Source organism: Chamaea fasciata, unplaced genomic scaffold (genome assembly GCF_029207755.1).
Source record: "Chamaea fasciata isolate MVZ Bird 193981 ecotype frontalis unplaced genomic scaffold, bChaFas1.0.hap1 SCAF_4, whole genome shotgun sequence".
Taxonomy (NCBI): domain Eukaryota; kingdom Metazoa; phylum Chordata; class Aves; order Passeriformes; family Sylviidae; genus Chamaea; species Chamaea fasciata.
Genome location: NW_027094089.1, coordinates 23,633,025 through 23,649,013, shown reverse-complemented (window position 1 = coordinate 23,649,013; position 15,989 = coordinate 23,633,025). Strand labels below are relative to the sequence as shown.

Sequence of the window (15,989 nt, the reverse complement as noted above, 5' to 3'; positions counted from 1 at the left end):
ATGAACACTAGAAGAACAGCTGGAAAGTTAGGCAGTTACCTGTGGGGACACTTCGACACTGGGCCATCTATAATCTCTGTGTTTCTTACAGTTTTGGTTTTGTTTTCCTGTGTAGTGTTTTTATCAAATAAAGCTGATACCACCCAAGCAGTTTGCATGCTAAAAGGAACTGGACTGTTAAGTCTGAATTACCTTGCACTTGGCAGCACCTTTTGACTTCCTGAGATGTGCTGTGGCTTTGATGAAGAGAATTGCTCTCAGCCATGTCAAAAAGAAGGCAAAAGACAATATTGAGGTGCATTAACTCTAGTCTCATGACTGGGCTTTGCTGTTCCTTGAAGTGGCAGTGCAACTAGATGACAATTCATAGAGCTTCCCCCTTGACTGATTGTTTTTTAAGGTCAAAAAAGACAGGGAGAACAGACTAAATGAGATTGCAAGAACATCTGCATTGAACTCCTGTGTACCAGAGGTCATGAACTTTGTCCTGCCTGGTCTCTACATCATCCAAGAAACATGTTACCTGCTTGCTATCAGTCACTATAGAGCCTTAATTGATAAGAATGTCTTTAAAGAAATTATGTGGCACTGCACGTGACATTTCAGCAATAGTCACAAAGGGATGACATCTAAACACAGAAAGACAACAGGGAAAGCTTTTAATGACACCTAAAGTTCTAGTAAAATGTTCCACTTCCAACAGCTATTGGATAACTCCTCGCCCAGAGATAAGAGTTCCATGGAAGAAGAGGAAGAGAGCAAAACATGCTAAAACCTGTGAACTGTTGCTTCTATTTGTTTGTGTTTTTCTCCTGATACTTGCGGATCTTCAGGGTGTGACTGCTGCTGTTGGGAGTATATTGGTCAGTGCTGTTCAATTCTAGGTGCTGTTTATAAGGCTGTATTTGCCAAGGGGTGGCCAGAGCTGGCAGGGAAGCAAGGGAAGGCACAGCAAAGTTCAGCTACACTTGTCAGCTTTGTTAATGATAGATTTAAGTTTAGCTACCAAGAATAGTAGATTTACCAGGCCTCTGAGTAAATCTCCAGGAGACTGAAGAAACAATTCTGAACTAAAATGCACCCTCCCTTAGGGACTTCTTTCAGCACCAAGCCCAATTACTTTTTAAATGGGGGGGTTAGCCCTGCAGGGAAGCCATAAATATGTCCATAGTGAGCTGTAGTGGGTTAAATATTCCCAGTTGTGCTATTACAGGAATCCAGTAAAGAAAACAGTAGACAGTTCTCCCTAGTGAAAGTACTAGCAGGTGTTTTCTAGCAATCTAAGTGATACTGCACAATTTATTCTTTAATATCAGGTTTGTGGAAATTTAGTGTCTTGGTGGTTGAAACTGGCTACTTCTGTTCTTTGAGTCATGCCTGGTATAGACACTTTAAGTGTCTCTTGATAATTTCTTATGGAATAATGGAATGCTTTGAGTTGGAAAGGATCTTAAAGATCATTTGCTCCAACCCTTTTGCCAAGGTCGGGTACATGTTTCACTAGACCAGATTACAAATGCTATCCAGCACTTGGCCTTGAACACCTTCAGGGATGGGGTATCCACAGTCTCCTTGGGCAACTTGATCCAGTGCCTCACTGCCCTCTGAGTAACGCTGCCCTTTTCTTGACATATAATCTAAATTTCTCCTCTTTTAGTTTAAAACTGTTCCTCCTTGTCCTATGGCTGTCCGTGTGAAAACTCGCTCTCTCTCTTCTAAGTAAGACCCCTTTAGGTACTGGAAAGCTGCTATTCAGCAGCTTTCTCTTCTCCAAGCTTAACAACCCCAGCGTTCTCAGCCTGTCCTCAGAGGGGAAGTGCTCCAGCCCTTTCATCGTCTTCATGATCAAAGACACTGCTCTGGACTAAACCCAGCAGGTCCATGTCCTTCCTGTGCAGGAACCCCAGCTCTGGCTGCAGAGCTCCAGCTGGGTCTCACCAGAGCAGAGCAGAGGGGCAGAATCCCCTCCCTCCCCTGCTGCCCACAGGGCTCTGGATGCAGCCCAGGACACGTTTGGCTCTCTGGGCTGTCAGTGCCCATGGCTGGGGCATGTCCAGCCTCTCACCCACCAGCACCCCCAAGTCCTTCTGGGCAGGGCTGCTCTGTGTCTGTTCATGCCCAGCCTGTGCTGACACCAGGGGTTGTCCCTAACCAGGTGCAGCACCAGCACTTGGCCTTGTTAAACCTCATCAGATTCCCATGGGCTACTTCTTGAGCTTGTCCAGGTCCCTCTGAACGGCATCCCACCCCTCAGGAGGTCTGCCCTGTTCTGTAGTGGATCAGTTTTCTCTGTGCTTTCTTTTGCTGCTGATATATCAGCAGAAGCTGTCTGTAGCCTTTCCCACCCCTTGCAGGTTTCCCTTCCCAGCTGTGCCCTTCCTAGCTCCCTCTGTGCCTTCATCCTCTGTTCCTCCCTAGCAAGTTGTCCTTGCTAAAACCTTCTGTAAGGCTTTTTAAGTTTGTTGCCACTCAGAAGTTACCCCTTCAGCCAAATTTGCCTTCTGCCTTGCCTCCTTGTTTCCTCGCACTCTGTTCATATGCTTTAGAGAAGTTGCTTTTCAAGTTCAGTTGTTTCTCCTGAGTCTCTTGGCATTTAAGGTAATTGAGTTCTTCCAGGCTACCATTTACCATTTTCCTGAACAAGCTAAGACAGTTGCTTTGAAATCCAGGATCTTTATTCTGCTTTTGGCCTTCATTGCTTTCCGGAGTATTTCAAATTCTTATTTCTCCTCATAGTCACTCAGTCTAAGGCTGTCATCAGCCTTTATGTCCCTATCCATTTCTTCCTTAATTCAAACAACATTCAGCAGTGCAACTTCACTACTTAAAGGAGTACCTACAGAAAAAAAAAAGCCTCTGATGCTCTCCAGGTTTCCTGCACTCTGCTGTTCTCCTCTGCCAGTGAATGTCTCAAAATTCCCCCATGAAAACATGTAATTATGAAGTTTCTTCCTGTTGTTTAAAGGCTTCATCCACTTTCTTTTCTCGACTGGGCAGTCTATAGTATGTGCACACCATGTTAACCCCTTTTTTGCTACCCCCATCATGCTGATCCATAGGCCTTCACCCTTGACTTCTTGGATCAGTGATATGTTGGGTTGTTGAAATAGTGAGAAAACAGTGTGAAATATTTTAAGAACATTTTAGACTCTTAGTAAACTGGTGAGAAAATATGTTTGCACATGAGAGGAATATATTCTTTTGCTCCCTGAATGACTTAGGATGAGTAATTTCCCCTCTTTGCTTCTCCAGGTCTCAGACTGTGAAGTCTCTGTGGTACAGATCTACCAAAACAGAGATAGATGATGTGGAAGCAATGCCACCTTCCAAAGATTGCAGGCATCATTGCATTTGTATTCCTAAATGTAACTTGCTCCTAACTCCTCTCTTCATGGAGACTAAAGTTTGGTGATACAGAGAACCTGCAAGAACACTTTCCAGTGAAAATGTAGGAGGGGGACATCCCCATGCACAAAGGAAAGATTTGGAAGGAAACACGGTTGCCAAAAGTATGTCTGTACAGGATTCCCTCGTTACCAGAAATGTACTGATTTTGGGCATGACATTGGGAAAGATCATACTCTAATTTGCTCTGATAAGTGTAAGGATTTTGAATTTCTGTGAGCTACACAAGTAAACTGTCTGGCACAACAGCACAGGATTAAGGCAAAAGGAAAGGTAGGTGGGTGCATGATGGAAATGAATATTTAATTGACCTGTTCAAATTATACATGTGGAAAGACAAAACATTTGCTGTATTTTTTGTTCAGGAGGGATCTTTACATACTTTTAAACAGCTAACCTCTGCTTCATTTTGTGTCAGCCAAGTTAAGCCTTATTTCCTTTTGGTATTATGCTGTACGGCTTCCTTGTTTGGGTTACAAAACATGAAAATTCTCAGAGTACTGTGCAGTTTTCTCATTACCATCCACATAGAAATATCTATTTTTAGGCTCAAATATGTGCACAAAGACTTCAATGAGGAAAAAATATTTTTCTGACCTATCCTACTTGCAGTGTTCAGGTGTTTCTACCTGTGGTGTTTACATACATACACACACACACACACACACCCACACCTCTATTTTTCATTATCAGTAGCTAAAAGCCACCTTTTGAGAGGTTGTTCACCTTAGTTTTCTGCTAAGAGAATTGTGCTGCCTTTCTTGACTGAAGTAGTTTTAAGAAGTAGTTTAAACCAATATATGCCTACGGGCAGTGCTGGGGTCAAGTTTAGCTGCTACCTTTTCTGCAGCTTCAGATTGCCCATGTCTGCAGATCAGAAGATAAAAGACAAATGGGTTAATTAGTCTTAATACCATTTTGAGCCTACTGCTCTGATCAGTTGATCATGTTTACACGGGTCCTTAATCTGGCATAAACCCCTACAAAAATAAAATGGACTTCAATGGAGAAAGGGAGGGTGCAAAACCCATCCCTTTCCAATATCAATAACTATGCCTTGTTTTAAATAAGACCAGATTTACTTTGATTTCTAGATTAGTGCAGGTCACACTGAGCAGAACATTTAATGCATCTCATTGATTTTCCCTGTAATACTGTTGATACACAGGTCACTACTCTAATAATTTGTTTTATCATTACAATTCTGTATGCAGTTCTAGTCCCTAAGGATATCAGTGTGTAACCAGATACTGCGTGATCTAATCAGGTTCGGCAAGAAATATATTATCACTTCAACACTTAGCAGTACGAAGCTTCATCAAAATGGAGAAGTTACCTAATACTGAAAGCAAAATGAGTTCAAAGAGTCAACCACCAGAAGCAGGTGTGCACAAAATTTAAAGACATTTCTCAGATTAACAAAGCCAAATCCAAGCCAGAGTCTAAGGTGATTTTTCATGACTTCATTTATTGTTAAAGAAGAAAATGTTATAGCTGCTTCTTCAGTTTATGGGGTTTATTCCAGTTCAGGTAAAGTAGCATTGCTCTCTGAAATGACTGACTAGCAGAATTTCATTAATGTGATACTTACTTGCTACAGCATGTGTGCTTTGGAAAGTAATTTTGAAAAGCACCTGCAAAAGCATTGGTGACAGGCAAGACCAGTGCTCTGAACTCATTTTGATGTAGGATTTGGATTTCTGAGCACCTAGTACTGCAGTCCATTTCAGAATGCAAGTCTTGCTGACCTTGAAGGAGTTTTGCAAGCAGTGTGTCTCAGGCTGAGCAGCAGACCTGCTTGCTGCTGTGAGTATGACCAGAAGCATCTACGGCAGGAATAGCAGGAGTGTGGCTCTGCCAGCAGCTGGACATTGTTTCTGTGTAAACTACCAGGTGCCAACACCAGGTGTTCAGCAGTAATGGTTGGCAAAGGTGATAAGCATCTCCTAGGGTCAGCTCATCTCTCCATAAAACTGTTTTCATGTCTGAATGTCTGAATGCTGAGCATTGTTGATTGTTGCTTTTGTTTTGAGGTTGTGGGGTTTTACAAATAGACATACTTTGAGACAGAGAATTTTGTATAGCGAAGTGACATACATATTGGTTTTCAAGGTTTTGTTGTAGAAAATGGTAACTCTTTTACATAGGCATGTTAAGTTTTACGTCCTATTCTTGTGAAGAGCATGCAGCAGAGCTTCTGAATTTTATCAGTGGAATGCAATGCTATTCTTGGCTCTATCTGTTGTACTTATTTAACAAAGAAACGTAAGAATTTTAGAAGGAAATTTAAGAAGGAAAACAACATTCAGTAACCTTGTGGTTGACCAGATGAGTCTTGGAATAAAGATCAGAAATGTTACATTCCTTGACATTTTTCCAACTCCTATTTTTTTTCTGGCTGGAAGGATGTCAGTTTGTTTTGGGTTTTTTTTTTTCCATTGGTTCTACAAACTGGACAGTGCACAATTCAGTGTGCAGGGCCAAACTCTCCTCCTTGCCTCAAGGAATTTATTGTGTGACTAGCTTTGCTACCAGAATTGCTTTGATGTTCAGAGACCCCTGTGTTCATTGAGCCTAAAGGCATAAGTAAGAGCTGGAAGAGAGTGTCTGAGCATCCAGACAAGCAGTGAAACAGGCTTTCATTCAACTTCCTGCAAGGTGTTGTTGGGGCGAATGCTGCCAGACAAATGTACTGTTGTTGAGGGAAAGGGCAGGGGAGGTGGTTGGTGGGTGTTGGTACAGTCAGAAAATTATTTACATTGAGAAAAACCCACTAAAATCTTTTAACGCATGAGTAAACGATACTGATAATTTTTTCTCTCTTGTGTTTTTAGGGTCTCATGACTCTTTTAGCTTCTACATTGATGAAGCCTCTCCAGTTGGGCCTGAACAGCCAGAGACGGTCCAGAATTTTGTGTCAGTTTTTGGGACTGTGGCTAAAAAGCTGATGAGGAAGTGGTTGGCTACACAGACCATGAACTTTACCAGCCAGCTGGGGGCAGGTATACGGTATTTTGATCTCAGAATTTCCACTAAGCCCAGAGACCCAGACAATGAACTCTACTTCGCTCACGGTTTATTCAGTGCCAAAGTCAAGGAAGGTCTGGAGGAGATAAATGAGTTTCTCACTGAGCACCCAAAAGAAGTGGTCTTCTTGGACTTCAATCATTTCTACGGGATGCAGAAATGCCATCATGAAAAGCTTGTCCAGATGCTCAAAGACACATATGGAAACAAAATGTGTCCTGCTATATTTGCCCATGAAGTCAGCCTCCAGTACCTGTGGGAAAAGGAACACCAAGTGCTAGTGTTCTACCACAGTCCAGTGGCTGTTGAAGTAGCCTTTCTGTGGCCAGGCCAGATGATGCCAGCTCCCTGGGCAAACACAACAGATACAGAAAAGTTGATTCAGTTCCTGCAGGCATCAATCACTGAAAGAAGGAAGAAAGGCTCTTTTTTCATATCTCAAGTAGTGCTGACGCCAAAGGCTAGTACGGTGGTGAAAGGGGTTGCAAGTGGTCTCAGAGAAACGATCACAGAAAGGTGAGTTTGTGGCTAGTAAGGTGTGCTGACTGTGCTGAATGTGTGTTGGTAGTGCTGTTTTTCAAATTCCTTTTAAAGACACTGTAGCAGATGTGGGCTACATGCTTCTGTGGGCTAGTCAGAACTTGGCATAATCCGAAAATATTTAAACAGAAATACATTGAAGGACAAACTTTTGCATCTTGAAAGAAAATCTGTGACTGAAGCATAATGAGATATTAGAGGGTTGGCTTAACTTTCTCTTTTTTTCTGAAAGTAGGTTTGCTAATTTGTTTTGTTTTCCAAATGTGGTTTGTTACCATAAGCAGTGAATACTGTGTCTAGGATTTCCTTACTGGAAAACCTTATCTGTATGATCTAGACAAATCTATCTGTATGATCTAGATAATTTAAGTGTTTATTTGTGTATCAGGCTTCAGATATTGGATAAAAAAAAATAAAACTGTCCTGTCTCATCAGCAAAGCCTGATACTGCAGAATTTGCCTTTACACACCTCAAAGATGCATGTTTCTCTGTCTCTATACCATCACACATGGTATCAAAGACAGAAGGACACCATTAGAGAGAATTCGACTCCTTAAACTCTTTGTTCATTTATCATTATCTCTCAGGAAAGAGATGGCACACCATTGTATAGGTTCTGTACATGGAACACTTTTTTGACAGGCCATTAGTTGTTACATTACAAAAAATGCCACCTGTGCAAGATGTGATTATTTATACCATTCTGACTTTGATAAATCACAGCCAATTTTGAGCTTAAAGGCATATATATGTGATTATGTTCTTGACAACTTGGTAGGAAAACCGAAATTTAATGCCCTTCCTTAAAAATAAAGAAGGGTTGCAGAGTGTGAAAAGAATTTACAATGGGGGTCAGCGGCCTGCTAATGTTTTGCTCTCTGCACTTATGTGCCTGTGACAGGAAGGTCTGCTGGTAGCATATCCCCTTCTCTGAGATGAAAGATGCAGTGTCTGCAAAGAAAATATAGTCTCATATTCGTGTAAGGTTGAGCTGTTTTTATGGCAGCCTTCCAAAGCAGCTGTTAACTTGAAAAAATAGGTAAAAACTTTACCTGACATGGTAAAACACTGACATAGAAGATTTTATGAGCAGTGGAATGTTATTTAGAAGTGCTTGTGTGACTGCACTTGAAGCTGGTGGGATGTCCTTCATCTGTGTTTTATGGGCTTCATCGGACTGGGGAGTCTCCTTCTCTCCTGAGTCTGAAGAGCACTCCGCTATTCTGAAACACTGCTTTGTTGATGGATTTTACCAATAAACACCTTGTTGTTAAGGGATTTTTTCCCCTCTGGTAAACATCTTCCTGAGTGTCCTTTAGAACGTGAAGTAGCACAATCAGAAAAATAACACGTTGTTCTTAAAGCTTGTTGTATCAATAAAATAGCCATCAAACCCCATTTTCTTCATCTTTGGCTTATAATCTGATTTTTAGAAGCTGTTTGTAAAACAAAGACTTGAAATAGATGCTGAATGTGTTTGACTGAGCTTTGAATGTCCAAAGCCATTGAACTCTTAGTACGCCTTTCCCAACAGCAAACCTTGAAATTGTAACTATCTTCAAAAGTCAATAAATAATTGCACTGAAAAACCTGGAAATGTTGTTTTGCCAGTTTCAACTGAGATTTTTCACGTGCTCCCCAAGTGTGTAGTCACGTCTGCTACATGAAAAGTTGTTTCCTTTTTTGCATAATTCTTTTAGCCATTATGAGAGAAAAAGACTTTCAAAATAATCTCCAAGGCTAATATTTAGTCTTCCAGGTGTGGCATCTCATTTTGAATTTTATTTTTAATACAAAAATACACTGTAGGAAGAAACAGGCTTGGAGTTTATGATAATGTAGATAGAAACTCAGTCTGTATTTTGAATTAACTGCTCTAAAAGTAAACATCAAATATACGCAGAACTGCTCCTCATTTTACAATAATTCTGTTAAAAATAAATAGGCAAGCAATTAAAAGATGAAGTACAATTTACACAGTAGAATTTGCACAGTTGTCTTCAATCTCACTGTCTTAATGTTTCAGTAGCTTAAAAATATGTAGTCCATACAACAGGTACCAAAATATACATTCCAGCTGTGCTGTGCTTGCCACTTTGAGCCATCACTCAGTAAAAATATTATTTCGTCCTTTTCAGAATAAATACCCAGATCAAATCCCATCTTTGTGTCCAGGTAGATAATATATGTGCTTTTGTTGCCAGTTACTGCATGGACTTATATATTTTACTGTTTTCTCCTTATTAAGAAATGCTGGTGAAGAGCCTTATATTAAGAATGCAGTTATCTTGCTTTTGGAAGCACTTTTGTAACCATACCAGGTTTTGATCTCTGAAGTTGTTTATTAGTCATGAAATTTTTTTTACCATTTGAGGAGCAGTGGCTACCTTAGAGGAAGAGCATGGTTTCCCTCAGTCACAGCATCCACTGGACTAGGAAATCTGTGAGCAGACTCCATGCAGCAATCCCATCCAGACTCCATTCTGCTGTTTTGCAGCTTATGTTGGGAAAAAGCACTGTGAAAAATTCCTCTGTAGCCAAGATGGTTGGTTTAATGGCTTTTCATCATTATTGCCTGTGGTGGTGGAGGTCCACACACACACTGCAGTAGAGCAGCCTTCCAGGGCAATGTATTTTAGAAGGAGAAGGGATGTTATTCCTTAACCTGTTCCCTAGAGCACAGATATGCAAGCTGTGAGGCCCAAAATAACCTCAATTTAAAACAACAACAACAACAAAAACCCCTAAAAAACAAGACAAAAACAAAAACAGAAAAAACCCCAAAACATTTTCATGCTCCTAAGACTCAATTCAGTGAAGATATGCCAGGAGTTTTCTTCTGATAATATTTTCTCACAGGCTATGCTGATATCACAGGTAGTGTTCTGTGGTACAGTAATTAGAAAGGAGAAGAAAATAAAAGTTATGAAGCTTTCTGTCCTGCACAAATATGAGAGGGCAAAGCCATTTCTTGTAAGATCTTCCTGGGACCACAGTTCAGTGTAACAAAACTTGCTAACACAGATTTCACCTACACTGCTTGAATGAGGAGAATCTCTTGCATGAGTGCACATTATGTTTCTTGGATTTGATGAAAATCTTTGAGGACTATCAGTGTGTTTCCAGGCTTAACATTCTGTCACACACACAGTTTAGATGCCAAGAAATTCTCTTTGATTAGCAAACAGTATATGCCAAATGAATTACATTTGCTGTGCTCATTGAATTAATTTCACAGTGAGGCAGCTGCCTTCAGTATATCTGAAAGGTGGTTGTAAGACACCCTTTTGATTAGTGTAGAGCTGTTCCTAATAATCTAGTTTCCTTTCTGATTTGCAGTGAAATTACTAATTTTATCTATGACACTTGAGAGAAGCATGATACTCTCTTTATTGTCTCTGTTGTTTATTAATATAGCAGAAGAGTAGATCTCCTTCGGTGGATGCAAAAATCCTGTGGTACTTGTAAAGCTTTCAAAAAATAGAAAGTAAACACATACCCCACCAATTGTCACTTGATTTCCAAATAAATCTCAAAAGATAATGTTCCCTGTGCCTCTCATATGACAAAATCCTTGCCTACCATGCTAAAGCTTCCTGCTTAGCAACCAAACCAAATTAAAAAAAAAAAAAAAAAAATCCTGCACATGAGAATGAACCTTTTGAAGTGGAGGCAAAGCATCCAATCCACACTATTAACAGAAGGGGTAGTAAGTAGGCCACAGAAACTGTCAGGAGAAAATCCATCTCTGGGTACAGTCATAAACTAAGCAGAGTCAGATCTAGCTAGAGAATAGATGGGTATTGTATGAAAAATGATCCCTGAAGTTGCAAGAAGTGGGATTTTTTGAGTCTGTTACTGATGGTGCCACACCTCCGTCAGCTGAAATTTAGAGTTTCTATGTGACAGGAAGAGTGGGAATTGATCATATTTTAATCCACTCTTCATACTAATTGATGCCATTCTTAAATTATTTTATATGAAAAAGAAAAACAACAGAAATGGCAACTGTATTTTCCTAATTTTCTGCATCCTTCCTGATTGTAACCTTGATGTCTGTCTCCGTTATAGGCTGCAGGAGAGCAGCAGGCTCCAATGAGCTGGTTCTGATTTTAGGACTTGAGAAACTGATGTGTCAGCTCTTTAACTGCTGAGAGGTGAGGGGAGACTCAGTCCCTCACTTATGTGTGTGGTACAAGCATGCCTGACCACACTGTGTTGCCTTGGGACACAGCTTTTTTTTTTTTTTTTTTTTTTTTTTTTTTTTTTTTTTTTTTTTTTTTTTTTTTTTTGGTGGTGGTTGTTGTTGTTGTTGTTGTTGGTTTGGTTTAGTTTGGAGTTTAGTGGGGTTTTTATTGTTTATTTGTTATTATTTCCTGACCATAGAAGGCACAAAATGGCATTCTGGTGTATTAGTAGGTTATTCAAAATAACTCTGGGCAATCCAGACAAATCTTTAGTTTTTCTGTTCTTCCTCAAACTATCCTTAATTACTTTTCCATTCTTTCTGCACAAGAGGCAACAATCTCTGTGTTTGCACACAGAACAGCACAGGGAGATTTCATTAGAGGAATCTATCCACCATGTCAACAGGTCTGCACAATGAAATCCCCACTGGGCTGTGTATGTATAGTGGCCTTTCATCACTGGACCCTCTGTCTGCATGAGAATTTTAGCATAGCATTCCCATAGGAAGGGCTGTGTGGTTGTGCCTGATGCCTTTGGTCATGACCTTGGAACAGTACTGAATTGTCACAAAATACAGGAGCAGAGATTTTTAGTATCTTTGCTAAAGTATATATCTAGGTACCCACTAGTAGACTGTGGGATTTGGTGGAGAAAGAAGATTGGCGTGGTGATCACCACGGTGACCTCCATGATCAGTGGCTGGTTTTTGGGTGTTTGTTTGGGGTGGTTGTCCTGATGTTTCCTTGTGGCAGGTATGGGTGTCTCAGTTTTTCCCTCTGCTTGGTGTGCTTGTGAGTTTTATTCTGTTGGGCATCAAAACACCTGCTTATAGTTTCTGTGTGTTCTTTGTGACTACTTGTAAATATACTTTGTGTTTTCCTGTCGTCACACTCTGTGCACAGTGTGACCCTGCACATAGACAGCAGCAAGTGTTTTTCATCACAAAAAAGGAAATGTTCATTCTCTCAGCTCCACTGCTGTAAGCTGTCTCTATCATCTACTTGTCTCAAAGATTTCACGCTTCAATCTTTATGGCTGCTGTAGTGAAATTGCAAATGTCTCATTAAGTCACTTGGGTTTTCTTTGATCTTTATGCGTTACTCAGATCACTAAGGAAACTCAAAAGCTAATAGATGCTAACAAGTGCTGACCCCAGGGAAAATGCATTTGCTAATGTTGGTCCTGGGTTTGCGAAACTGCTTTTACCTCATTGTGAAGGAATTAGTTCCTTGATGGGTTGATCCTTCTGCTCTTCATTTATAAGGTACAAAATGAGCACAGAGGTTTACACAAACAAGCTTTTCCAGATGTACTCACAAGGTGGTGTTCAAGTTGGTAAAAATTTTCTGTAAAGCAAAGATGTTTCACACAGACGCAAGCAAATACAAACTCAGTAGATATGGCAGATATGGCAACGTCCATGTCTCTCTCTTGTTGTTGGCAGCTCTTGCATGCTGCCGACCATTTCTTTCAGGACTATATAAGGAGATCCATAAGCACATCCTTGTCAAATTTTAAGCAGAAACTGGACAGTTCTGCATGAAGTAGCATGCTCATTATATGTTTGGAAGTTTGAATTTTTAATCTTCTGTAGCTTCTCCACAGTTCTAGAGGGGTAAGATGTGAATAGAAATGTCAAAACAAAATCCCGTCACCTCTTAAACCCATGCTGAACATGCTGTATCATTTCTGATGGGTTTGAGCAATTCTCAGCAGCCTCTAAAACCTTAGAGGGCTTTCAAATGTAATCTGGAGAGAATGCATCCACACTGTCCCTGAAGAAGTCACCTGCATATCCCCAGCTTCAGCAGTGGGTATCTCCACTTGGCTGGTAGGAAAGATTTAAGACAGGAAGGGATATTAAAGGAGCCTTAGTGACAGAAACCCCTTAAATCCATTTTCAGAAGATACACCAAGCCTGCAATTAATTTAATTAAATACTTCTGTGTGCTTAAAAACAAGTAGCCTTTGTGGGCTGAATGAGCAGTTGGCCATGCAGGCTACAGCCAGAGATATGTTGGATAAAGCGTGCAGAGAAAGCAATAAGGATTCGGGCACACTGCTGCAATTGTACAAAAGAGATGACTGCAACAGGGGGCTGGAAGTAGTGAAAGCAGCCAGGCCAAAGTTCTTGTTGATGTACCACCTTCTGTATCATGCAGAATTTGCATAAACCATAAAAATGCCCATGCTTTTGTTCTCTTAAAGCAGAGGTGATACAGCTTTTTCCCTAGGAATTTAGTAATGTCTGTGGGTTGCAATGCAGTTTTTTTTCTTAAAGAGCTACTGTCACTGTGAAAGATGCTGGTTTCATGAATACACATCCTGCAAATATCTAGCCTTCTTTTATTGATCTTTTCTTTACAACTTTACTTTTAGGCAAATGTTTAATAATTATATTTTTCTCCAGGACTGATTTTTTTTTTTTTTGGAGGGGCAGGGGAGGGCTAGGTCTAATATACAAACTTGATGTAGTCAAAGATTACAATAAGGGTTTGACTGTAATTATAATGATATAATTGCATGTATTGTCCTGGGCTGTACAGTTGCCCTAGAGAGCACAGCCTTTTATATTAAAATGTCTTTCAGTATTTATTTCAGACACTAAGAAAAATAATAAAAACATATCTATAAGATGCTGAATGATCATACAGTGGGATTTGACCTTTGGCAATATTTTAATACTGTAGCTGTTGATCTGAGGGGTTTTGTAGCTAAGCAACTGTCATCCAGAATGTATTAGATCATAAAAGAGTATTAAGATATGAAGGAGACTAAGTACTTAGGGTGAAATAGAAGCTATGGTGAAATGCAGGCACTTTCCTATTGAACATTCTTGTTTTCAGAGCTGTAGCACGAAGGCTGAACCTTAGCATGATTTGTTCCATGGTAGGGTATTGAAACCCGCACCCTGCACTCTCAGTTCTGTGAGCAGGCACTGTTGTATAGTAAATCAAGTACGATATTAGATCTTGGGTAACAAACACATTAATTTTTCTGCTGGACAGCAAAGACTGACTGCCATGGATTTTTATTCCTTTTTTACTTGGATTTAGAATCAAAGACTCAATAAGCTTGGAAGAGATCTCCAAGATCATTGAATCCAACCTTTAACCAAATACCATCATGCCAAGTAAACAAAGTGTCATGTCCAGTACTTTCCTGGACACTTCCAGGGATGGTGGTTCCAACATCTCCTTGGGAAGTCAGTTTCCAAACCCTAACCACCCTTTTAGTGAAGAAATTCTTCCTGATGTCCAACCTGAACCTACTCTGGTGCACCTTGGGGCCATTTCCTCATGTCCTGTTGCTGGTTGCCTGGTAGAGCAGATCAACCCTACCATGTTACAGCCTGTACAGCCTTGTAGAAATCAAAAAATTGACTGCTGAGCCTCTTTTTCTGCAGGCAAAATAGCCCCACTTCCTCAGCCACTCCTCTTTTGACTTTCTCTAGACCCTTTCTCAGTTCTGATGCCCTTCTCTGGACTCACTCCAGCAGCTCCATGTCTTTTTTGGAATGAGGGGCCCAAAGCTGAACACAGCACTCGAGGTGTGGCCTCACCAGTGCCCAGCACAGGGGGACAATCCCTGCCCTGCTCCTGCTGGCCACACCATTGCTGATCCAGGCCAGGATGCCACTCACCTTTTTGGCCACCTGGGCACACCCTGGCTCATGTTCAGCTGCTGTCACCAGCACCCCCAGGTCCTTTCCAGCCCCTCTGTCCCAGCCTGTGGCCCTGCCTGGGGCTGTTGTGACCCAAGGACAGGACTCAGCCGTTTGCCTAGCTGAGCCTCACACCATTGGCCTCAGTCCATCGATCCAGCCTGTCCAGATCCCTCTGCAGAGCCTTCCTGCCCTCCAGCAGAACACTCCAAACCAACTTCTTTACATACTCTGATGTCTGAAACTGGCTTCTTTGCTTTTCCAGTGAGACCTGTTCAAATTACAGCTCTGAGGCAAGGCTATAATTCCAAATGATTCCTGCAGGTATGGTAGTGCACTGTGTTGCTTGAATAATGGGGAAGGGGTAATTTTGTCCAGTGTGTTCAATGCTGTTTCCCAAGGTTTGAGTGGATTTTGAAAAGAAACCTGTTTCCTTGTGTGCGGGCTTTTTTCTCAGAGCTAAGTTTGTTATGATTTCTCTTGGATTTGCATGTTTTACCAGAGAAAAGCAACTACAGGGGTACCTCCCTGTTCCCTGCTTTTGGCTGAGGAAAATGCAGAAATAATGAGGACTTGGCTCCTCACAACTCTTCATACTCTCTCAACTGACCTGTCCAGCTGTGTGGGTCTTGTGCCAATCACCCCATGTCAGGAGGAGGATCTACTTCTGCTAAAGGAACACTGTTGTCACATCCTTTTCTTAGCCACCTTTCTTCACCTCTCTCCTCCCACATGCTCTTTATACTTAGATTTGCTTTTTTCCTCTAAGCTACTGCAAGTAGTCAGCCTAGTAAGCTTCATTTCTACTTTAGGTGCATGTGAGGTGCTGGTTAGGGTTTGGGTAATCAGGGTGAAAATATAAATCTGAAGCCAGAATGTTACCAGCCTTTAAAGCTAGTAAAGATTTAGGAAAGGATGTTTTGTACCCAGGGATGCTGTTTCTGGCTGTTGTCAGGTGTCAGGCAGGTGGTCCTGAAGCTCATTGCTGGAATGTCATAAAGGTATTTGTGTGTTGTGCAAGACTGGTGCTGTTTCCATGAAAAGTAGGAGCACAGGGCATGGGGAGTGTCTGTGCCCAGTTTGGTCCATCTGTTAAACATCCCTCTGCTAAACATAAAGGATGGGACGCAGCTGAGAGAGGTGGGAAAGGTCACTGCTGTGGCA

At 41.1% G+C, this 15,989-nt stretch overlaps 1 protein-coding gene across 1 annotated transcript in view; it reads left to right on the top strand.

The window, feature by feature from the left end:
* Positions 1 to 4,728: 4,728 nt before the first annotated feature.
* The window catches only part of PLCXD3 (phosphatidylinositol specific phospholipase C X domain containing 3), a 28,051-nt gene continuing 16,790 nt past the window's right edge, over positions 4,729 to 15,989 (top strand). Inside the window, exons 1-2 of the mRNA XM_066182491.1 lie at positions 4,729 to 4,789; positions 6,240 to 6,948. Of these exons, the coding sequence (XP_066038588.1) occupies positions 4,729 to 4,789; positions 6,240 to 6,948 (770 nt within the window). The remainder of the gene's footprint in view (positions 4,790 to 6,239; positions 6,949 to 15,989) is intronic.